The sequence below is a fragment of the Passer domesticus genome, chromosome 24 (assembly GCF_036417665.1).
Source record: "Passer domesticus isolate bPasDom1 chromosome 24, bPasDom1.hap1, whole genome shotgun sequence".
Lineage (NCBI taxonomy): Eukaryota > Metazoa > Chordata > Aves > Passeriformes > Passeridae > Passer > Passer domesticus.
Genome location: NC_087497.1, coordinates 5,323,690 through 5,346,161, shown reverse-complemented (window position 1 = coordinate 5,346,161; position 22,472 = coordinate 5,323,690). Strand labels below are relative to the sequence as shown.

At 58.9% G+C, this 22,472-nt stretch overlaps 3 protein-coding genes across 6 annotated transcripts; all 3 read right to left on the bottom strand.

Moving 5' to 3' along the window:
• Nucleotides 1-185: 185 nt before the first annotated feature.
• On the bottom strand, nt 186-3,280 carry GJA4 (gap junction protein alpha 4). 2 transcript variants are annotated; one of them, XM_064398435.1, is made up of 2 exons: nt 3,151-3,280; nt 186-2,369 (listed from the first exon to the last, which is right to left on the bottom strand). In XM_064398435.1, exon 2 carries the CDS (start codon nt 2,347-2,349, stop codon nt 1,318-1,320), a length of 1,032 nt encoding a protein of 343 aa, XP_064254505.1. In that variant the 5' UTR covers nt 2,350-2,369; nt 3,151-3,280; the 3' UTR covers nt 186-1,317. The 2 variants fall into 2 exon arrangements, with proteins under 2 accessions (XP_064254505.1, XP_064254506.1); XM_064398436.1 differs by lacking the exon at nt 3,151-3,280 and adding an exon at nt 2,933-3,045.
• A 717-nt stretch (nt 3,281-3,997) lies between these two features.
• Nucleotides 3,998-8,288, bottom strand: GJB3 (gap junction protein beta 3). Of its 3 annotated transcripts, none has more exons than XM_064398318.1 (4): nt 8,025-8,288; nt 6,738-6,872; nt 5,204-5,993; nt 3,998-4,906 (listed from the first exon to the last, which is right to left on the bottom strand). In XM_064398318.1, coding segments are annotated over exons 3-4 (762 nt in total). In that variant the 5' UTR covers nt 5,964-5,993; nt 6,738-6,872; nt 8,025-8,288; the 3' UTR covers nt 3,998-4,904. The 3 variants fall into 3 exon arrangements, with proteins under 3 accessions (XP_064254388.1, XP_064254387.1, XP_064254386.1); XM_064398317.1 differs by having other exon boundaries at nt 3,998-4,911; nt 5,206-5,993; XM_064398316.1 differs by lacking the exon at nt 3,998-4,906 and having other exon boundaries at nt 5,178-5,993.
• Nucleotides 8,289-11,433: 3,145 nt separating this feature from the next.
• LOC135285751 (gap junction beta-5 protein-like) lies at nt 11,434-12,875 on the bottom strand. The gene has a single exon (XM_064398351.1). It carries the CDS (start codon nt 12,852-12,854, stop codon nt 12,027-12,029), a length of 828 nt encoding a protein of 275 aa, XP_064254421.1. The 5' UTR covers nt 12,855-12,875; the 3' UTR covers nt 11,434-12,026.
• Between the last annotated feature and the right edge of the window lie 9,597 nt (nt 12,876-22,472).

The following is a 22,472-nucleotide window of genomic DNA, read 5'->3' as shown; positions in this document are numbered from 1 at the left end:
AAAACCCTGGGTTAAGGCTGGGCTCAGGGGGACAGGAGGCCACAGCAGGGAGGGTTGTGCTTTCAGTGGGTGAGTGGCACCCACAGCACAACTGGGTGTCCACTTTCCCCTTCTCCCCAGACCCATCACCCCCTCCCTCAGCCCCAAACCCTCCCGGAGGCAGCAGGAAGCACAGACACACCTCCTTCACCTTTTCTCATTCATCCAACTTTATTCAACAAGACGCAACACAGAATCTGCCAGGGGAAGGGAAACAGTGCTGAGGGCAGTGCCCACACCCCACCCTCACACCTGGGTCACACAGGACCTGCAGCCCCTTGGTCACAGCAGGACAATCCCCTCTCACAGCGTCAGTGGGCTGGGGAAGTCAGGGTGACAGCTCCTGTGACAACAGTTTGTCCTTCCACCCCCCACCCCCCCAGCCCTTCAGCCCACAGCAGGAGATGACTAGTGCAAAGTAATAAAAACCCAAAAACCCCCAAACTATCAGGTGCTGGGCTGATTGCTCCCTAAACCCCACGGGGCTCCAAGGCACATGGCCAGGCTGGACACGGCTCCCCAAAGTCCCTGCAAACTGCACCTTTAAGGCAGAAACTCCGTGCTCAGCCCAGCAGGTTAAAAATAACTTAAGGCACACATCCCATGGGAAAGAGCCCAGGGCCGGGAGGGGAGGAACTCACACTCCTGGGTCACCCACGGTGACCCTGCAGCCATTGGTGACAACAGAGCTGGCTTAACCCCTCTGTGTCCCATGGGGAGGGGGCAGCTTCTGCAGCAAACCCTGGGCAGGTGCCAGGGCCACCGGAATGGGATGGGGCTGGTGGCCAGGATCAGTCAGCGCTGCCCCAGGCCAGCTTTTCCCGGCAGTCCCTGGCTCAGCCTGCTCCGTGAGGAGGCTGGAGACGAGCAGCTTCCCACGGCTGCGCTCCTGGCTCTCGTGCTGGCCGAGGCTCTGGGGTCTGGCTGAACCACAGCTCCCAATGGCCAGCAGCGTGCAGCCATGGCCTCGGGGACAGCCTGTTCCACGGCGTGGCTCCAGAGCTTTCTCCCTTTCCCACGGCAAGGCACACAGGACACGGTGTCCCGGGGAACTTCGTGCAGTTTCCTTCCTCGCAGGGTCTGTGGGGAAAACCGGCGGGAGCTCCACGGCCGTGCTCCCCAGCATCCCATCCCAGGGCGGGCAGGTCTCTGGAGCCTCCAGAGGGGGACGTGTACAGCACAGAACCAGGCAGGAGGCAGCTGCCTGCCCACAGCCAGCACCTTTGCAGGCACAAGGGACCGAGGAATGTCCCCCTGCCAGCCGGGGCCAGCCCGGCACTACACGTATTGCTTTTTGGAGGCTGAGCTCCCGGGCCGGCTGCCCGGCTTCTCCTCCGGGGCGGAGGCTTCAGCAAGCCCGGGGGCGTAGGGGTCCGACAGGGGCCTGCTGCCACTGCCCAGTGCCAGGTTCTCCTCGTTGCGGTAGTTGGCCCAGTTCTGCTCGCTGGACAGCTTGTTGTAGGTCTGGTAGGAGGGCGCGTGGCTCTCGGCCATGGGCAGGAAGGGATAGTGCTTGGGCGCGTAGGGACTCGAGACCATGTCATCCACAAAGGTGTCCTGGCTTGGCCCAGCTGGCCCCGACGCCTTCTTGATGTTGCTAAGCAGGTTCTTGCAGCAGAGGTGGAAGAGCTCCAGAAGGTTCAGGATTAAGGAGATCAGGCCCATCACCAGCATGAAGATGATGAAGATGCTCTTCTCGGTGGGGCGGGAGATGAAGCAGTCCACCTGATGGGGACAGGGGTCCCTCTTGCACACGTAGCGGGGCACCATGGAGAAGCCGTACAGGTACCACTGGCCCACGAGGAACCCGGCCTCAAAGATGCTCTTGCAGATGACGCTGGTGATGTACGTCCACATCAGCGCCCCTCGGATCTTGAGCCGCCCGCTCTCTGTCATGTAGATCTTGGACATCTTCTTCTCCAGGGCTGCCAGGGCCTGCTCGATCTTCGGGTCCTTGCTGTGGACAGCCCGAAGCTCACTCTCCTGCTTCTTCAGCTTCTCCTCCTTGCGGGAGAGATAGACAACGTGGCCCAGGTAAATCAGGGTCGGGGTGCTGACAAAGAGGAACTGGAGCACCCAGTAGCGGATGTGGGAGATGGGGAAGGCTTTGTCATAGCAGACGTTGGTGCAGCCTGGCTGCTTGGTGTTACACACGAAATCCGACTGCTCGTCCCCCCACACGGACTCCCCGGCCAGGCCCAGGATGAGGATGCGGAAGATGAAGAGCACGGTGAGCCAGATCTTCCCGATCACGGTCGAATGCTCCTGGACTTGGTCCAGCAGTTTCTGCAGGAATTCCCAGTCACCCATCTTCTAGGAAGCCTTTGCCTCTGTCAGCAGAGAGAAGACAGCAGGCACGTCAGTGCCCTGGTTCCATGCTGGGGAGCACAGGGCAGCTTTTTCAGGATATAGCTGCTCTGCAGAGTGTCCCAGCAAACCCTCCGAGGAACATCCCACTTCTGAGGGAGGGAGGGTTCCAGGCAGCGTTTAGGAGTCCCAGAGGGCTCCTCCTACACAGTGCAGGAACGGGGAGCTGGGAGAGACGGGAATTCTCCCCTCCCAGCAGCACCCACAGCTCGTGGCTCTTCTGGCCACTCTGGGGACAGCCTGCAGCCAGTGGGGTTTTGGGGCTGCCCAGGGAGCTCAGGGCACCTGGAGAGGAGGCACTGTGGGGCTCACAAATTTGCTGCTGCCCTGGCTTTCCCAAAAAGCAGAGAGCAGGATGGTCTAGAGGGGAAGCACAACCCCTTGGGGTACAGCTGCCACCCCGAAGCCTTTTCAGGGCTCACCCCAAACTGAACAGAGGAGCCCCCCACCAGCTCCCTTGCTGCAGGGCGACGGACTCCCAGCCCCAGTCCCCTCCCATCGCCAGGGAATCCCCAGCACCGCTCACCACGCTGCTGCCGCTCCCGGGATTCTGGGGAGCCAAGCCCCCAGCCCGGCTGAGAGGGAGGGACAGGGCGGCCGCAGCCCCGGCTCCTCATTAACCGCTGCTAATTAAGCATAGAATTAACGGCTGTGCCGTTAAAGGAAGCCCTGGCAGCGGTGGGGTGCCCCGTCCCCAGCACGGTGTCCCCGAGCGGTCGCGGTGTCCCGGCTGCCCGCACTCACCTCCGCCGCGCCGGGCACGTCCCGCCGGGCTCAGTGTGAGGGGTCGGGCCGGGTGCCTCCGCTTATTCGGGGCCCGGGGAAGCCGGAGGAGGAGCGTGGGCAGGAAACTGGGGGCCGGGGCTTAGCACCGGGCCGGGCCGAGCCGCAGGTGTGCGGGGCCGCCCCCTCCCGCGGCCCCCGGACGAGGGGGCGGCCCCGGCGGGCGGGGCGGGGGCGGCCGGACCCGTCGGGGCCGAAGCTGGGGGGAAGCTCGGGTGCCTCCCGCACTCTGATTACAGCTGCGGGTCCGCCACCGGGCAAACCCGCTGAGCCAGAGACCCCGGGATGCTCCGTTCCCCGCCCGGGGTCCCGGGGATGTTCCGTCCTTGCCCGGAGCGCGGCTGCGGCGCTCGTGGTTTGCCCCCGAGGATTCGTGCGGTGCGGCGGGCGCTGGGTGGTGCTGGAGCCCCACCGGAGCCCGGCTGCGGTCCCGCATCCCGCCGGTTCCCGGGATGGGCCCCGCCGGTTCCCGGGATGAACCCCGCCGGTTCCTGGCCCCCATCCCGCAGGCTCCCGGGCTGAGCCCCACCGGAGCCCAGCTGCGATCCCTCATCCCGTCGGTTCTCGGGATGAACCCCACCGGAGCCCGGCCGGGAGCTCCCGTGCAGGTTCCAGACGGAGCTTTGCTGTCGGGGGTCTCAGCACACCCCGACACGCTCGTGGGGCTGTGAAATGCCGAGCGGAGCCGGGAACAGCCGACCCTCCGCTAGTGCCGCTTAAGGAGAGATTAAATGGAAATAATTTCTATTTATTGTAATATTTATCAAGGTTTAGTAAATAATTGATGCTCATCCCTCCTTGATTTCCTTGGGGGCCAGCGTGAGGTTCTGCTGAATTAAAGTTTAACGACGCGTGACAAGCTGGGAGAGGCGGAACGGGCGGACGTGAGCTCGGCTCTGGGCTCGACCAACACCCAGCTCAGGCGGAGGAGAAGGACCTGGCTGTGGGCTCCTGAGGAACCTCTGCCAATCCATGTCTTCTGCCCTCACCAGTCCCCCAGTCTCCAGCGTGCAGAGCAGGTCTTGGTGTCTCCAAACACGATATTTATTGGACTTTTGGATCTGTAGCTTGTGCTGTGTGTGATGTGCATCTGAGGTGAGGGGGGACACAGAGGCACCAAGGGAAGCAGCAGAGCCAGCAAGGGCTTTTGGGTAAGACATGGCTTGGTGCTTGTGTGAGCCAAGGGGGAGAAATAGCAAACTGGGTAAACTGGGCCAGCAGAACGGTTGCAAACAGACTGAAGCCCCAGTCCTCTGTCATTACTTTGGGTACATGAAGAGAACTCTGGCCACGGAGCCCAGAGTTCCTTTGGTTTCTTGGTACAAAAGAAAGCAGTGCATGTGTGAGGCACGGTGAGCTGAGAGGACTTGGCATGCACTGGGTGACACCAGCCCTGGCTGGGCACCAGCTGGGGGCACTCACACCCAGCGTGGGAGCAGCAAAGCTGCAGGACCAAGAGAAGCTGCTGGACACAGAGGATCTGTGTGCTGCTGTGATGTCCATGCTTGTGGCACTGCCACCTGCAGAGCTCCAGGGCTGCCCTTGCCTTACCTGTGTCTGCTCAGGCACCCGTGGGTCTCTCTCCAGGGGCATTACTTTGTTGGGTTTAGTCACTTTTCACACAGGTCGACTCTTGAGGGTTCAGGGATTTGCCAGGCTGGAAAAGCCAAGTTGAGGGGAATGTGAACTGGCTGGGATGGGTGAGGTCACAGCTCTTCTCCTCTGTGGGAAGAACAGACACACTCAGGCATGGCCACGGGCAGCCAGCACCCACCTGCCACCAGGTGTGTCCAGACCACTGGGACACCCAGGGATGTGCCCATGGTCCCAAGCAGGAGAGTTCCCATGGATGTGTTCCCCTCCCCTTACAGCCATTGAGATCCTGGTTGAAGAGTCTGGTGGTGGCACCACTGGTGGTCACCCGTGGTGCCAACCATCCCTGGCACATACCAGGACAGTTCTTCCCCCACCACCCTTCCCAGCACCCCTCACAGAGCAGTCAGGGCTGCCACACACCTCGGCTGGGACTTGTTGTCCTTCTCCTCTGACTTGACGTGGCAGTGGCAGGTGGAGGCCTTGCTGTAGCTGACGGAGCGCTTGGTGGATTTCCTCCACTTCCTCGTCCTCTGCACAACTCGCTTGAAGATGAGGTAGAAGATCTCACAGACGGTGAGGATGATGCAGATGGAGGAGGCTCCGACCATGAAATAGGTGAAGACCCTTTTCTCGGTTGGCCGAGCGATGTAGCAGTCCACGGTGTTGGGACAGGGATCCACGTTGGAGCACTTCACCAGCCGTGGCAAATCGAAGCTGTCCCACATCTTGTGGAGGAGGTAGAGGAACAGGATCTCTATGATAAGCTTGAAGAAGAGGCTGAACAGGTAGGTCCACCACAGCCCGCCGTGCTTCTTGCCCGTGTTGCTGTAGAGCTTGGGGCAATTCTCTCCATTCTTCTCCCGGTTCTTCCTCTCGCGGTCCTCCCTGTAGGCCACGTGCATGATGACCAGGAGGGAAGGACAAGTGACAAAGATGAGCTGCAGGGCCCAGAGGCGGATGTGGGAGATGGGGAAGAAGTGGTCATAGCACACGTTGGTGCAGCCCGGCTGCCGCGTGTTGCAGTCAAAGTCCTTCTGCTCATCCCCCCAGACCTTCTCGGCCGCCACCACGTAGACCAGCACACGGAAGACAAAGACCATGGAGAGCCAGATGCGGCTGAAGGCTGTGGAGTACTTGTTGACCCCGCTGAGCAGCGCCTGCAGCGTTTTCCAATCCATGGCAGCTGAGGGAGACCAGAGTCACCCAACCTGGAGAGGCAGAAGGAGCAATGGGGACACCCCTGGGGCTGCACATCTCTCGCTGCACTAACTCTCACCGACCTCTGAACCCTTTTCCCCACAACATTACACTCATCTAGGGGGCTCTTCACCCTTGCAGACAGTAAAACCCATCCTCACACACTGCTGGTGACAGAGGTGACTCAATCTCTCTGCACTTCCTTTGCTCCACCTGGCCAAGTCCCTGCCACCAGCTCTGTGCCTGATTGTGAGTGCTGGTGCAAACTGGCAGCACGATCTGCTGGAGCAGGCCAGGATCACCAGCCAAAGGGGAAATGGCTGCTCCTGCAGCGCTGGGGTGCTGGGACATGCCAGGGACCTGTTTTCTCTCTCACAGGTGATACCTGAGGCAGCCCAAACACAGGTGACAGTGGGGCTGCAGAAAGTGAGAGTCCGTGTGTGTGACAGTCTGTGTGTGTCACCAGCATGTCACCCTGGCCAGCGCTCTGCTCCTGCTCCGGCAGCAACGCCGGAGGTGCCTATGGCCAAACCGGCTCTGCAGCTCAGCCTGGGGCTGTCCTGTGTGAGGAGGGAGACATGCTAAGCCTGACCCGGAGCTTTACTGCACCTGGATTTACAAACCCGGGTGGTTTTTACAACGCTCTGGGCTGTGAAGGTGTCTGCCCTGGCAAAGGGATTCACAGAACACCGGCTTGCTCCCACTTTAAGGAATTGCCTCTGCCTGTTGCCCACCCAGTGCCCTCTGAGACGTACCTGGAGGGGTTCAGGCTCCTTCCCCGCTCACCGGGGGCTGTGGGGTGGGAAGTGTCCAGCACGGGGCATAGCCAGGGCGCGATGGCAGACTGCTGATCAGGGTCCCCTCATCCAGTGCACTGTGGTGTCCCAGGGCTGTGGGGTGGAACAGAACCTGCAGCACTGCCCAGAGCCCATGGAGCACTCTGGGAGCCTCTCCTTGGCCAGGGCCACCCACAGCAAGCCCTGAATCTGTGGCTGTGCTCCCACACTCCTGGCCCAGGGATGCGCCGGGAAGGGTGGCTGGGCTGAGCAGCCCCAGGATGGGGTCCCTGGCAGCGTGTGCTAAGTGCCAGGGCTGTGCTTCTGCCCGTGCCCACACACCTTCGCTCCCCACCCCATCTGAAACCAGATCTTCCTCCCTGGCAAACCCTCGGCTGGGAGTCAGGGTGGGGAGCAATCACTGTGTTCCCACCCAGCCCTTGGGTTTAAGACCGGCAGAGGGGAGCTGCTGTTTTGCCCCCGAAAACTGGTGCTGATGGAACCTGGAGACTCTGCATGCCCCCAGTGCCAGCCAATTCACCCACGACCCATCCCTGGTGCCAGTGAGACCCCCCCAGCACCCCCCTGCCCATAACCCACCTGCCCAGCAGCTGCCAGCCCAGCGCTGGCTCCAGTCATGGACCCGCAGCGGGGCAGGAAGGGGACGGGATCTCTGTGCCAAGCCCTGTGCCAATCCCCGTGGCAGCGGGTGTGTGCAGCACTCCGTGAGCCCCCAGGGGCTGCCCAGGGCTGGATGGCAGCCAGGCAGAGCAGGGGCAGCGCTCAGGTGTGCTCAGCTGTGCCGGCAGTGCCCGTTTGCCTCCCGCAGAGCCCGGCACCTTTGCCAGCCCCCGGGATGCCAACCCACTGCGTCACGGCCACGTCCTGCCCCGTGTGGGCGCAGGGCGTTGGACCCGACAGCGCCCTGCTCCCAGCTGGGCTGCAAACTCAGCAGAACCACTTTTCTCGGGGGGGTCTCTGCCTCTTTTGGGCGTGGGACAGAAGTGCAAAGCCTGGGGGGGGGCCATTGCTGCTCCTCGGGGTGCCACGCTGTGCCATCCCCGTGTATCACCCCATGGGATGGGGACCCCGGCATGGCCTGTGGGGTCCTGGTGTGGCATTGTGTGAAGTTGGTGTCCCCACCTCTGAGCCCACAGTCACAGCAGCCCCAGATCCCACCTTCCCCCCGTTACACCTCAACACAGCTCCCACCTGCCCCCCGTTACCCCGCGGGGCTGTCCCCCCTCCACCCTGGCAGCCCTGTACCTGTCCAGGTGGGAGAGCCAGAGGAAGGTGTCCGGATGGGATCGGGGAAGCTCCTTGCCAGCCTCAGCCCTCCTGCACACGCAGGGTTTGTCTGAGCGTGCGAGGGGAGGGGAAGGGTGGTTGGTTTGGTTCCCAGTAACTGGGTGAGTCTGGCAAACAGCTCCTGGAGACGTTCTTGCTGCGCACATGCACACACACGCTCGGCTTGAACAACAAAAGGCAGGTCAAACCCCGCAGGGAGATCAGCACGGACGCATTCCTCGGCAGGAAACACCAGCAGCTCCTTCCAGGTGATGTCCCATCCCCTGCAGGGATGGTCTGGGGCGCTGCAGACCCAGCCCCGGGCCCACCAGCCAGCACTGCCCAGAGTCCCGCATTACGCAATTGCAACCCACTTTTGAAGTGATTTTGCCTTAGTAATAGTTTTGCAACAGCTCATCGGTATCTCCAACCTACGGGAACCTGCAGGCACCGCCCTGGCGGGGCCGGTGTGGCCAGCTGGGACCAGCCTGGGTCTTTCCCACAGAGCAGCTGGCACCAGGGTCCCCGCTCTGCTGCTGGCTCATGTCACGCCCCATGGGACCCGCGAGGTGTCCCCAAGGGGTCTGTCCCTCTGCCCAGAGGTGGCTTCCAGGAGGCTGTGTCAGCCCATCCCACCGGATGTCCCACGGATCAGCCGCGGTAGATGCCGATGTAGCCCGGGCAGGAATGCGCTTCCCTTCCTCACCTGGTTTCTAGAGTGCCCCGAGGATTCCCTGGAATCCTCCGGCACACCCTGGGGCCCATCAGCCGTGCTGGAGCCACCTCGGCACCTGGCCAGGGCCACCCCTCCCGTCTGAGGAGCCCCGGGGTGCTCGGTGCCTGCAGAGATTTGCTCCCTGCTCTCCTGGCACACAAGGAGCCGCTTGCCCGGAGGTTTTTTGTCTCCAGGAGGTCAAACAAAGCCAGTGAGGGTTTGCCAGGCTGGGGACAATGGAATGGGAGCCCAGGAGACCCAAAGCAAACCCTGGTGGGAGGCTGGGGGTGCAGGATGGGGTGAGCCTGGAGGAGGGGACAGCCACAGGCACCCCAATCCCGGATGAGAGCCAAGCAGGGGCTCCGGAACCTTCCTTGACCCCGGAGCTGCCCGGATCAGGAATTTGAGCTATGTTGATGCAGAGAGCTGGTGTGGCAGGAGCTCTGCAGGAATCTGGGGGCTGTGGCCTGTGAGGTGAAGAGCCCTGGAGAGAGGGAAGCTGTTGGGAAGCACTGGCAGCTCTGATTCCTTGCAGAGGCAGCTGCTCCCTGCCCCACGGCCAAGCCCTGTAAGGGCCAGGTGAAGAGTGGGGCCAGGTCCCCCTGGGCAGCCTCTTGCCTGCAGTTTTGGAATTTCTGGAGCAGCCCTGTGGTCACGGTGAGAAAGTTCAGGTGCATTTGGCACGGGCAGAAGATCTCCCTCAGGCAGTTGGGCGGGGAGCAGAAACAGCCCTTGCTTTGCAGTGTTGGAAATGCTGAGCTGGGTGTTTGGGTAAATCCATAAATCCATCAAGGGGCACGTCCCTGCGCCCACACTGGCAGAGGGATGGTAATGGGGGCACAGGGACAAGGTGCCAGCGTGGTTCTGCAGATCTCAGCACTTTGGGAGCTTCAGGGGTATACCCAGGATGTGCCACCCTGCTCCCCCTCAGTGCCAGATGTGAGCACTGAAACACCCAGTGGCTTAGGGAGGCCCAGCCTTGGCTCCTCCATAAAGGAAAAACCCAAACTGTGGAGCTGGCAGACGCCAAACCAGCAGGAAAAGCTCAAACCTAAAACCCTTTTTAGAAGGGTCTTAAATGGAGCATGGCAGGATTCTGTCCCCCTCCAGGGCCACATCCCCTGGGACGAGACTCCCCCGCAAGAACAGGGGCAGAGGAGTCATGGGGTCCTGGGAGCTGGCAGCCAGGGCTAGACATAAATCAGAGAGATTCTCCTCAATTCCCAGCAAACAGGCGGGTTTTGGCCAGGGCAGAAACAAACCCAAGCTGGGAAGGCAAATTTACCCCTGACCTGTGCACGCAATCCCCTCCACATCCCTGCCTGGGCTGGAGTTGGTGGTGAGTTTCTTTAAAATCCCCTCACCCCAAATTTAGGGAGTCTTCTGGGACCTTACAAGCAAATACAGGGAATTTCCTGTGTGAGGATGCAAACTCTGGGAAATATTCAGCTTTTATTGTGACACACCCCGTGGTTTGCTGACTCTGGTCCTGCCTCTGCATTCCAGGAGATATCCCAGTACCCAGACCCCCATTTTTGGCACCAGTATCAAAAGAAGCAGCAGAATGGTCCTGTTTTTCTGGCTGATTGCTGCTTATCCCAAGCCTGGATGGTGCAAGACACCCAGAGCTCTGCAATGTTTGCTCTGAGCAAGACAAAACAGCACAACATCATCCAGCAGCTGGATCTGCAGGTGTCTCTCAGTGGGCAGCAGCTCCAGCTGTGCTTTGGTGTGCAGAGCTGGGACAGGGTGGTTTTTCTGGGGCTCATCTCTGTCCCCATTAGCGCCTGCAGAGGGGAACTCCTTGGGGTTTCACTCTCCAGCCTGGAGCAGGAGTGGCCAACCTTGCTGGAAAACAAACAGCCCAGCCCATGCTCTTTAATTCGGGGCAATGGCTCGCACACAAAGAACAACTTGTGTCCTCTGACGTTGTGCACTTCATAAAGAAAACTTTCAGGTGGATAATCCAGCAGCAGGAGCGGATGGAAGGAAGGCAGTGCCAGCACAACTGCCCCTGAGAAGTGGAAAAAATTCTGTGTGTATTTCATCATCTGTGTCTCTGACCCCAAAGGTCCCACAGACTCAAGCTGTGGGCTCAGAGGGCTCCGTGCTGGTGGCCAGGATCCCCCCAGGGCTTCTCCAGCACCCTCACCCCCACCAGTGGCTGGTTCATTCCCTGCCCTCCCATCCAGCAGTGCTGCAGCCCCACCTGCTCTTGGCTTCCCTTCAGCCCTGCCTGTCCCCAGCGTCCCCCTGGCCCCAGCAGCCCCTCAGCCTCCCATCCAGCTGTGGCAAAGAGCTCAGTTTTGCCCATGGAAGGTCTCAGCTGGATCACCGTGATGATCTGTCCCTGAGAATGGCCTCAGTCTCATACAGGACACAGCGATGGTGTTCCCTCGCCCCCTGTGCCACTTCCTTTGGGACAGAGCCAGGGAGCGCTGGCACTGTCACTGCTCATGGAAAAAATAATTATCACACCCTCTGAATAAAGCAAAACCAGTAACAGATCGAGCTGCATGTTCAATGTTAATGTTTCTTGTGAGTGCATTTGCCATGAAATTATTGTTAATTATTCATGCCAGCTGCCTCTGATGGCCTCGGAAGCGGCAGCAGCGCCCGTGTCACGGCCGAACGCGATGGACTACAGCAATAAACGAGATCAGATTCTGCCATTTAATGTTATTGTTTAATCAATGCTTGGGGTGTTTTCCTCTCCTGTGTCCGGCTGTTTTGCTCAGGTGTTTCGCCCTGGCCAGGCAGGATGATCCAGCAGCTCACAGCGGGCTCTGCCTGCCTGGCCGGATCCTCATGCCTGCGCTTCGCCCTGGCTGGGACACCAGGGACCTGCTCTTGTCCCCACTCAACTAATGAGTGCTATTAATGACAATTGCATCAGTCTGAGGTGGCCCTGACACCCACTGAGTGGCTGATGTAGGGTGAGAGATAGGAAGAGGTGTTTCCTGGGGGATCAGGGTGTCTGTCCTTGCTGGTGCAGGCTCAGAGTCTGGGTACCACTGTCAATTCACAGCTGCCATGGAGCTGCTGCTCCCTGCCACTGCCAGGGACAGAACGTGTTCTACAGCCCCAGCTTTACCCCAAATTCAGCAGGATGATGGAGAATGCCTTTCCAAGCACAGGAGAGTCAGAAACCCCTCAGACACAGCCCAGCTCCAAGGTGCTGCCACCCTCAGCGCTCCTGCGCTGGAGCCCAGGGGAGGAAGAGCAGCCAGGAAGTTGCAGGCCAGGTGAGCAGCTGCTGAGCAGCTCTAGGAAGGAGCCTCATCCTCGGACAGTGTGCTGGGGCAGGAGGCCGTGAGCGGGATGGTGGCTGTGGGGGGTTTGTAGTCAGCCCCACGGAACACCTGCCCGCCCGTGCCCACGGGGTTGGCACAGGAGACGGGGCAGTCGTGGCTGTGCTGCTGGCTGTCCCCTCCTCCGGCCTCCAGGCACTCGTGGCACCTCTTCCCAATCAGGTAGGTGGCCTCGATGAGGTTCAGCACCACGCAGACGCAGGTGGTGACCACCATGAAGAGGGTGAAGATGTTCTTCTCGGTGGGCCGGGAGATGAAGCAGTCCACCACGTTGGGGCAGGGCGGCAGCTCGCACTTCACCAGCCGGGGCAGGGTGTAGTTCCTGTAGAGGCGGAAGAAGATGTAGAGGAAAACCACGTCCACGCTGGCCTTGAAGATGAGGCTGAGCAGGTACGTCCACCAGAGCCCGCCCCGCTTCTTGCCGGGGTTGGGGTATTTGCAGCGATAATTGTCCCCTTGGATCTCACGCCGCCTCTCCTCCTTGGCCTCCCTGTAGGCCACGTGCATGAGGACCAGGAGGGACGGACACGTCACCAGGATGAGCTGCAGGGCCCACAGGCGGATGTGGGAGACGGGGAAGAAGTGGTCAAAGCAGACGTTGGTGCAGCCCGGCTGCAGCGTGTTGCAATCGAAGTCCTTGTGGTCGTCGCTCCACACCTTCTCGGCCGCCACCAGGTAGACCAGCAGGCGGAAGATGAAGACCAGGGAGAGCCAGATGCGGCCGAAGGCTGTGGAGTAGACATTGACAGCACGGAGGAGCCCCTCAAACGTCCCCCAGTTCATGGCTCCCCGATCCTGTTAGCCAGCCTGGGAAGAGAGAAGACGCTGTGACACTGAAGCAGCAGCAAAAGGTCCCCATTGGAGGCCCTGTGTGCCTCAAAGCACTGAGCCGTGCTCCTGGGGCCACCCCTGACCTGTGCTGGCACTCAGGGACACCACTGACAGCACAGACCTGCTCCGGGTGACACGTCTCCTCCAAGCTCCTGGCAACACTCGGGGTTTCTGCCCCAGCCACAGCATCCTCCAGCCACCCCCGGTGCACGGCTCAGCCCCCATCCCGCCCCAGCTCCCGCCTCGTTGCTCAGGTATTTGTTATTCATTTCCCTTTACGTTGCCAGGCCTGGCCCAGGCAGACAACAAAGAGGAGCTGCCGCGTCCTCTCCCACCGCTGGAATCTGCCGTCGCCTCCGTGCTCCGCCGGGCAGCGCAGGAGGAGCCCGCTGCCACCTTTCCGTGTCACCGCTCCGTGTCCCCAAGCACCGGGCAGCCCACGGCAGGGCACAGACAGCGGCTGGGCTGGGGGGCTGCATGCCGAGGGGCTGCCCTGGGGCCGGGCAGCCAAAACAACCAATTTCACCAACCCCAGGCGCCTGCGAGGTCGATTTGAGCCCGGCTCGCATCGTGCCGGATAAACGCGCCCCGTGCTCCCTGGAGCTGCAGCACAGACTCCCAGGGCTGCGTTTGGCGCTGGCTCTCCTTAAATAAGTGGAATAACAAGATTCCCTCTCACCGAGGGGTGAACACCCCTGCTCTGCACAGCTGAGCCAGTGCACCCTCCCGCAGGGCTGGAGTGGCCACGGACGCTCCGGTTCTCCGGGAGCTCCCTGGAGGAACACGCGAACCCCAAATTCCTCCTTCCCTGCGCACGCTGCCGGCAGCAGCGCGGGCCGTGCCCATCAGGCTGGGCAGACTCACTTCCCCAGAGCCCTCCCCACCTCCTCGGGGCCGGGGGTCGCGGCAGAGGGGGTCCCCAGGCCGCTCACCTGCGGCTGTCCCTCGGCGGCGCTGCTGCAGGTCGGCACCTGCCCGGGGCAGGAGCGCATCGCCCGGCACAAGAGACAGCACATGAGTCAGCCCCGCGCTCCTGGGAGCGAGGAGGAGATTCCCGGGGGAAGGGATGAGGCTCCAGGCGGATCCCCACGTGTCCCATGGAATGCCAAATTTCCCGAGGCGAAGGGCGGCCCCGCAGCGCTGCCGTGCCGGGAAGGGCTGAGCCGGCTCTCGGCCGTGGGGAGGGGTGGGAGCTCGGGGCTGGCACTGCTCAGCTCCTGCAGGGATGCTCAGCACTACCTGGGGTCCCTCCATGCCTTCCCTGCACCCATCCCCTCGCTGCAGAGTGGTCGAAGCCCTGGGAGGCCCCACCTCCGGGAGCTTCTCAGCCGAGCACCGCCCTTTATAATCCTTTTTTATTGAAACTTTGCACCGTGGCAATAATTTAGCAGAGCCTTTACTTTATCCCTTGCCACCCTCTATTAAATGGGTGGCAGTTGATAATTTCACTCGCAATTAATTAACTGCTTGCCTGTGCTCCCCTCACCTGCAAGCTGGCACAAGTCTCTTCCCCATCACCCCTCCTTGACACCAGAATCTGGAGCCCTCCCAGGAGGAACCCCCAGCTCAGAGAATCCCCTCTTGGAGGTCTGACCCCCATCTCACAGCTGTGGGGTGCAGGGATGGGGGTCAGAAGGGAGGGAGTCCAAGGAGATGTGGGGTGCAGGAGTTCAGGTAGGGCTGGAGTCATTTGAGGAACAAACACACATTTCATTTGCAATTCTGCTGGGGTTTAAAAAAAAATGTAGAGAAACAAATCTAAACAGCTGTAAAGTAAATTACCAGTGTTTGCGGATGGCTCCAGGGAAGAGTTCTGCAGTTTGAAATCAAACAAGCCCATTTTTATTTTTTTTAACATGCCTGTGTAGTGGCTGTGCTGGGGAGGGGGTTCCCAGGGGCTGTGCCCCCCTCGGGCAGGCAGGGAGGACCCAGAGCAGCACCCATCCACCAGCACCCAGTGGTGGGTGGGGGGACGTTCTGCCCCTGGCACCCCTAATTTTGTGGGTGTCAGAAGAGGCTCTTTGTGTCTTTCTGGGTTAAAATCCCCTCTTTTGGGGAGCTGCCAGGTGTGATGGGCAGTTTCTGCTCTGGTAGAGCCCCTCCATCCCTCCACAGGTGAGTCCCCAGCGCAGGGGACACAAAGGTGTATTAATGGCAGCACTTTATCTTCCAGGAACAAGCCCCATTAGTACATTTTCACTACAACATGAAATATTAATAACACTTTGCATTTATATAGCGTCATTCATCCCGCAGTCACCAGCCAAGGCGCTGACATGAATCAAACACTGCAGCCAGCTCTGGAGGAGACGGGGAAACGGGATTAGACCCATTTTCCTGCTGCACACAACGAGGCACAGGGTTTTCTGCAGGTCACCGGTGCCACTGAGGATGTTTTTGAAGAAAAAACCCGACCACACGAGGCCAGGGACTGCTCCGACCTGGCCTTCCTCCTCCTCCAGCTGCTGCAACTGGAATTTGCTGTTCCCGATGCTGTGCTGACAGTGCAGGGAGGGGAGTTAGGAAACCTGTCAGCCCACGGAGAGGCAGGCCCTGACACAACCCGAGGGCTCCGGCAGCATGAAAGAGCAAGCAGAAAACCAGTGGGGAAAGGAAGGGCTCTTTTCATCTTATTAAAGAGCCTTGTATTTAAACCCTCCTCCAGCTCCTTAGCACCGGGTGATTGCGAAGGCTTTCACACACCAGCTGAGCAGGACTCGCTCCTGCTGTCGGAGATGCAGATGCTGGTTAGCAGGGCGGAATCCCGTGATTGATGATGGATAGGGACAGATAAACAAGTCCTGGGCAAAGTTCCGGAGCGGCAGGGAAGGGGTGTGGGCACAGCCCCGCCGCCCACTGTCCCCAGCATTGTTATTCCATGAAGAAGGCACCTTGTTTGCAGATAATTAAAAAACCCCAAACAGATTAGTGAAAATTAAACACCCAGAGCAGGCTGGATGTTGGCTCAGCCTCGGGGAGAGTCTGTGAACATCGCTGGCTGCTGCTTCTGCTCAGTGCCTGGCTCAGCCCCGGGACCCCCTTTCCTCAGCCCCCTGGCTCCCCACTGCCCTGCCGGCTGCATTCCCCATCCCATGGGTTTGTTTGGAAGTTCTTCCATGGAAAATCTGTGTTCAAGGAGTGTCTGGATGGGAGCAGGCAAACCCTCGCTGGCCCAGCCTGGTCGTGGCCGTCCAACAGGGCCAGCACCCATTAATCTTACATTTATATGTGAGGCTGCAGGGAGTAACCTCATTTCTAGGGAGACCTTAATTAATCACCGACTCAAACTGCCTCGATGAGGTGGTTTGCAGCCAAGGAGATAAATTGACATGGTCAGCAGTGGCTGAGGATGAGGATGAGGTCAGCAGGGACCTAAATCATGGCAGGTGATGGTGGTGAGCAGAGCAGGGGACACACGAGCAGGGGACAGGGCACATCTGTCCTGTGAAACCTTCCCCTGCACTGACAGGCCGATGGATGGGACACGGGAGATGCTGCCGAGGCTCTTTGCTTCTAAAAAGGCAGAAATGAGTGTTCTCAGCCTGTGCAGCCAATTGCCCTGTGATGGTGGCAAGGAAAGGTGTGGAGGACAAATTCCTGAGCAGGAGGGGACCGTGGGCAGTCACACAACCCCAAACCCCAGGCGGGAAGGGGTTGGGAGATTGATGCCCTCACGGCAAGAGCAGAGTCCAGCGCTGTCTGTCACGCACAGAACCATTACTGCCTGTTTTGGGTTGTTTGGCCAAATAATCACCGAGAAAAGTCGCCCTTGCCACTGACCTTGGCAGCCTCCAAATGGGCGGCCCGCAGGTCAAAGTCTTTATATCCCATCACCATTCTCCTGAGTCACGCCTGTCTCCTGGCAAGTTACATTCTTTTCAGATGGCAGCTAAACGGGAAAGAGGTCGCGCTCCCAATACGGCGACAATAGGACATGACAGCACTTTTCTGAGTGATTAAGCCTCAGGTGATGGCGGGGCTACAAGACAAGTGGCTGAAGGCTGAAAGACTTTAATCACCTCGGACACGGCACTGAATCCTCGCACTCCATCCTGCCAGGGTGGGTTTTTAGTGCGAAACAGGAGCGATAATAAAAATAATCCAGCCCAGGCTGCGCACCCATCCGTTAGTTATCCGTGCTGCTGTTAATAACCAGCCTGGGCAGCCTGTTGGCCCTCAAAGATCCTTCTGCAATAAATCAGCGCTGATGCCTTAAAATAACTGTCCGGGGCTGCCGGAGCTGACACTAGATGGCATTGGGAGAACGCGCGGCACGGCTCAGCCGCCTTCCCCGGAACAGTCTGGCAAAACAGAGCAGAAAACTCAGGATGACGGAGCAGAAAATGTCTCAGCTGGGGAGAGGCCACCAGCTCACCTCCATCCTCACATGCACTAGTTCAGCTCCATCCTCACAGTCCTCACTTCACCTCCATCCTCACTTCCACCAGGTCATCTCCATCCTGAACCCACCAGCTCACCTCCATCCTCACAGCCACCAGTTCAACTCCATCTTCACATCCACCAGCTCATCTCCATCCTGAACCCACCAGTTAAACTCCATCCTGAACCCACCAGCTCATCTCCATCCTCACGTCCACCTCCAGCATCTCACCTGCACTCAGAGCACGGTGGTGGGGCAGAGCTCAGGGTGTTTCACCTCTTCTCTGAGCTAGTAAAATAGGTTGTCCCCAAACTATTATTTTTTTCCCATTGAGAAGCTGCTCTTGTGGCTCCCCAGAGCCTGATGGCCCCACCGGCACCAGCACAGCCCTTTGGACTCGTGGGGCCCTCACCTGGCAGGGGAAGGTGCACCTGGGCACCTGCAGAAGGGATGGTGATAAGGAATGGGGCTTTAAACCCCAAATGATGCTGCTGCCCAGCATCCCACCAGCTCCCTTCACAAGGAAAGGTTTTCCTGCTGCAGCCTGGGCTGGTGCCTGCGCTGCCCTGATCAATCTCTCCCTGGAGATCAGCCCGTTTGTCTGTCTGTCCATCCACCCCGCTGTGTCTCATGCCTGGGTGCATGCCTGTCCCCAGGGCTGGTGCAGACTGGTCCCTCCTGGGAGCACCCCGGGATATTCTCAGTGGAGCAGCACAGCTCACTCACCCTCCCAGAGCTGCAGCTCGGCTTGGAGCCAGAAACTGTTTGCAGGCGCCGGCATCAGTCTGGCTTCCCCCCCATCACTCCAGGCTCCTTGTACCTGTCAGAGCCAGCCTCTCCTTTCCCCAAATCACCTCCCGCACCCCACTGAGCCGAGCTGACTTTGTCTCTTAATGCTGCATTGTGCCGGCAGCCCGAGAGCCACAATAGAGCTCCTGATTGCAGCTCCCTCCCTCTCTCCCTCCCAGCCCCAGCCCCGCGTGTCAGCCCTGCTGGGAGCACATGGCACACGGCTCTGCCCCAGCCCACCCTCCTCTGCCCTCCCAGGGGCCCCCCAAAAAGCCTCCAGGAAACTGCACCTGGTTGGATTTTATGTCACTGTTCCTGCAGGGGAGAGTTGTTGGGGTGATGCTACAGGTTTTGGGGTGTGCACCCATTTTACCCCTGTGTTGTGGGGCTGGGGTTCTCCTCCCCTGTTCTCTCTGCAGGGTAAAACATAGTGCCAAGACTCAAATCCTCTCCCAGACACCTGAGCTGGAGAGCTCCACTTTTTTGGGAATCTCTGCCCAGGCAACCTGACGTGACAGGATTCTTCCAAAGGCTAAAAACTTGCTCGCGCTGTAAGGACAATACCACATTAAAAACAACCCATCACCCCTCTCAGTTGGCTTGTACCTCTCCTGGAAACTATGGGCAGCAGAACGAAACTCTGAAAAGGGCCCAGACTTGGCTTGAAGCAAGAGACTTCACATCATCGTGTCTTAAAATGTCAGCACTTTAATTAGCTCCATCTGAAGCTGGAGCGGGTTTGTCACCCCTCTCTGCTTTCAGTTCAGGTTGAGAAATTTGCTCAGGCTGACCTTTTCCCTCCCAGACCCAAAAAAAGTCCCCAATCCATACTGGCATTTCCTAAAAATAGGACAAAATAGCCCCCCAAAAATACCAGCCAGCTGTAGGGAGGATGTTGTGCAGCATCACGCCAATGCAGGGAAAGGGACTTCAGCTGTGAGATGCCTGCCTTGGGAGAGCTGAGGGGATGTTCCCAGGTTCTTGTGTCAGGTTTTCCCCTTCTATCTCTCAGACGCTGCTGCTAGGCCCCCTTCTTCCAAAGGGAACCCCCAGTTAGGTCAAGGTGTTCCCTGCTCAGTGTTTTCTATATAGCATCATTTAAATCTCCATCTCACCCACCCTTTAAATTTCATTTCTTGTACCTGTATGGCTGCTGGAGCCATAACTCACACTCCGGGATAATTTCTTGCTCTAAAGGATACAGTGAACTTCTTCACAATTTGCTGACCAGCTGGGAATGCTTCTCCAGTTGGGACACACTGGGTAATTATTCCATTTCAGCTGCTGGGGATGGAGGTTCGAGCCCACTTATCCTCTGTGTGCGTGTGATAAATTAATGAAAGCAAAGCCAGAGGAAACACCTGAAAAAACACAGGGAAGTGGGAGGCCACAGCGGCTGGGCTTGGGAATTGCCGTGCTGAGGTGTCACAACACCTCCAAGGGCTCTGCTCTTCACACCAGGCCTTCTCCAGCACAACCTCTGACAGCAGAAGCCACCAAAAGCCAGTGGCCACTGCCAGGAGGGTCACAGGCGTGTCCACCATGGCGATGGCTGGAGGGATGAGGAGCTGTGGAGGGCTCAGGGATGTTGGGTGTCAGTCTGGCCCATGGAGCACCTCCTGGCCCATGGGCTGCTGCTGTCCCTCTGCCCTCCTGGCACGGGACAGCAGCAGTTGATCTCCTCTGCAGAGCTCCAAGCCAGAGAAACGCCTTCCTCAGAGCCCCTGATCATTCCTCAGCACGTCAGAGGAAGAAGAGAGGCATCAAAAGCGCTCTGGCTGCCTCCCCTCTCGTTGCCGGCCAGCCCGGAGCCCCGGCCCCGCGGCGCGCGGCCTTTGGTGGAGTGTGACACTCCTCTGCGGCGTGCCACGCAATTATGGCTGGCAAAGGAAGGGCCAGATCGCCCCGGGAGGGGGAAGAACGAGAGCCTTTCATCCACACCCCACCGGCCGCCGCCTGCCGCTCGCTATTCTTATCCCTCCTGATCAAGGAGAAGCGTTTCCTCCTCCCGCCGTTGAACCGCGACGTGGCTCGGGCAGCGTGGGGAACCCCAGCCCCACGCTGCAGGGCATGACCCGGCCAGGATGGCTTCTGAGCTCAGAGAGCCCCTCGTGGGGATGGGTATTGATGTGGAGATGCAGGTGCAGCTCCGGCGCTGCTCGCCCGCCGAGGAAGGTCAGCCCCAGTTCGCGCTTGATGTGGGAAACGCCGGAGCTCGGGAGAAGGGATGGCTCCTGCGCCTGTGGGAAGAGGAAAAGAGGAGCTCTGGGAGGGAAATGTGGTCGTTGGGATTTAAAAATTCCCTTGTGCTTTCATGAGAGAGACTCGGGCTCTTGTTTTCTGCTTGGGAGGCTTTGCCCCCAACTCTAGCGAAGATCCCGTGAGGTACGACGGCAAGTGACCCCTCGAGGTTGTGTCCCACTGCCCTGCAAATGGAAGTTGCCATTAGCACCAGCCATGGGGCCTTGGTGGTGAGGAGAAGGCTCCCCAAGAGCCTGTGTCCATGCCATCCCCATGGCTGAGGCCGATGGCCAGGCCAGGATGGTGCAACACAAGGGCAGCCAGTGCCTGGAGGAGGTACCTGGGCCCATCTCTGATAAGTGAAACCAAATCAGCAGAGATGTCCCAGGGCCCAGGAGACCCCACACTGCCCTGGGGGTGCTCACAGCTCACGTCTGCTACAGGAACACTTCCCTCGTGCAGCAGACGGGCGCTGCTGACACTTCCAGGCTGTCTTTGCCACTCTTTGGTTTCTACAAACTGCTCCAGGAATTAACCAACCCAAGGTTTCTGAGATGCTGGAAGAGGAGCACTGGGCAGCTCTCCAAAGGCAGCTCCCCTGCCCTCGGGAGCGGAGCCAAGCCAGGACTGCAGCCCCCAAACAACCCCAGGCTGGGCTGGAGAGACCCCACTGAACCCGAGCTGCTCCACCAACATGTCAGGCTCACACCTCTCCTCCAGCCTGTCTGGAAACAGAGGCTTCTGAGCACCTTCTCTGTGTCAACAGAGCTGCAGGAGATCAGCTTCATCACCCTGAAATACCAGGAGCTCTTCCCAGATGTCAGGGATCCTGCAGAGAAATAAAATCCAGTAAAAATTCACTCTTTAATTTAATTTGTTCCCAGGGAACTCCTCACCACCAACCCCAGGATGAGGACTCATGCTCATGGATGAAGCCTCGCGTATCAGGAGCCAGGGCTGCTCTCTCACAAGCTCCAGGGTCACACATGCTGGGTCCTCTCGGAGTTCAGGATTTTTGGCTTGTGGCACTGGGGGTGCCCCAGAATCCTGGGGAGATGCTGAGGTGGAACGGCCCCATGGAGAGGAAAGCAGCTCATTCCACACCTCCTTGCACTGGGCTCCTTGCTGCAGGTCCATGCCTGACTGCAATCAATGTAACCTTTTAAAATTAATCTACTTTCTCTCCTCTTTTGCACACAAATACAGTTGCTGAAATTCCTCCATTTCCATGACATTTGGGAAAAAAATTTGTATCTCAGTGGAACGCTTTCTTTACACTATAGATGTCATTACTTTAAAGGGGAAATTAAAGTAAAGATGGTGTGTATTTCTTTTTTTTTTTGCCTGTGATATTGGAAAATAAAGGTTCTTTCTCCCCCTGCACTGCTGTAAGTTCAAGCAGCTGCCAAGTGGAATGAGCAGAGCAGCCAGGACAGCCGGGGTCTGCTCCCAGTGCTCCCAGTCATCCTGCTCTGAAACCAGGGGAAAATCCCTGCTAGAAGTTCATGGCCAAAGGCCAGCCACCAGAGAGCCAGGGCAGCAGCCCCAGCACGAGCCCAGGGAGCTGCTGCCTTCTGCTCTGGCTCCTGATTTCTCCACAGAGGAGGGAAATTGGGAGAGGAGGCTCGGGGCTCTCAGTCACCCACCCTGGGACAGGGGGAGGCAGCAGCTCCCTGCTGAGGGGCTGGGCAGGAAAGGCTGACAGCCCAAATTTACACATCACTCTACTTTTGGACCTAAAATACAAAATTCAGGGCTTTCTTCCCTGTTTTCAAAAAGCAAAGCTCAGGTCACTCCCAGCTCTGGAGGGTGAGGAGGGGACGAGGAGCTGTGGCCTGTGTGTCACAGGGACAGAGCTGGATTGGGATGCAAAGGGACATCGTGTCAGCTTGTTCCCGCGGGCATGGCTGTAAAACAAATCTGAATAGAGGAGGGAGGAGAATCTTCATCCATGGAAAGGGTGGGAGATGCTTTCTCCTTCAGAGATAAAAAAGAACTCCCAGTTAAGGTGGATCTGCTCCAGGACAGCAGCCAGACCTCCATCTGCCTCTGGGAGAGAAGGAAAAGGGTTTAAACATCTAATTCAGGCTCTGTGTTTCCCTCAATCTCTGTGGGTGTCCCCACTGCTCGCCCCTATTCAGAAATGCCCTCACTGTGCT

Excerpts from the sequence above, each read along its gene's own strand:
- GJA4 (XM_064398435.1), bottom strand. The coding sequence starts at position 2,349 with ATGGGTGACTGGGAATTCCTGCAGAAACTGCTGGACCAAGTCCAGGAG.
- GJB3 (XM_064398316.1), bottom strand. The coding sequence starts at position 5,963 with ATGGATTGGAAAACGCTGCAGGCGCTGCTCAGCGGGGTCAACAAGTAC.
- LOC135285751 (XM_064398351.1), bottom strand. The coding sequence starts at position 12,854 with ATGAACTGGGGGACGTTTGAGGGGCTCCTCCGTGCTGTCAATGTCTAC.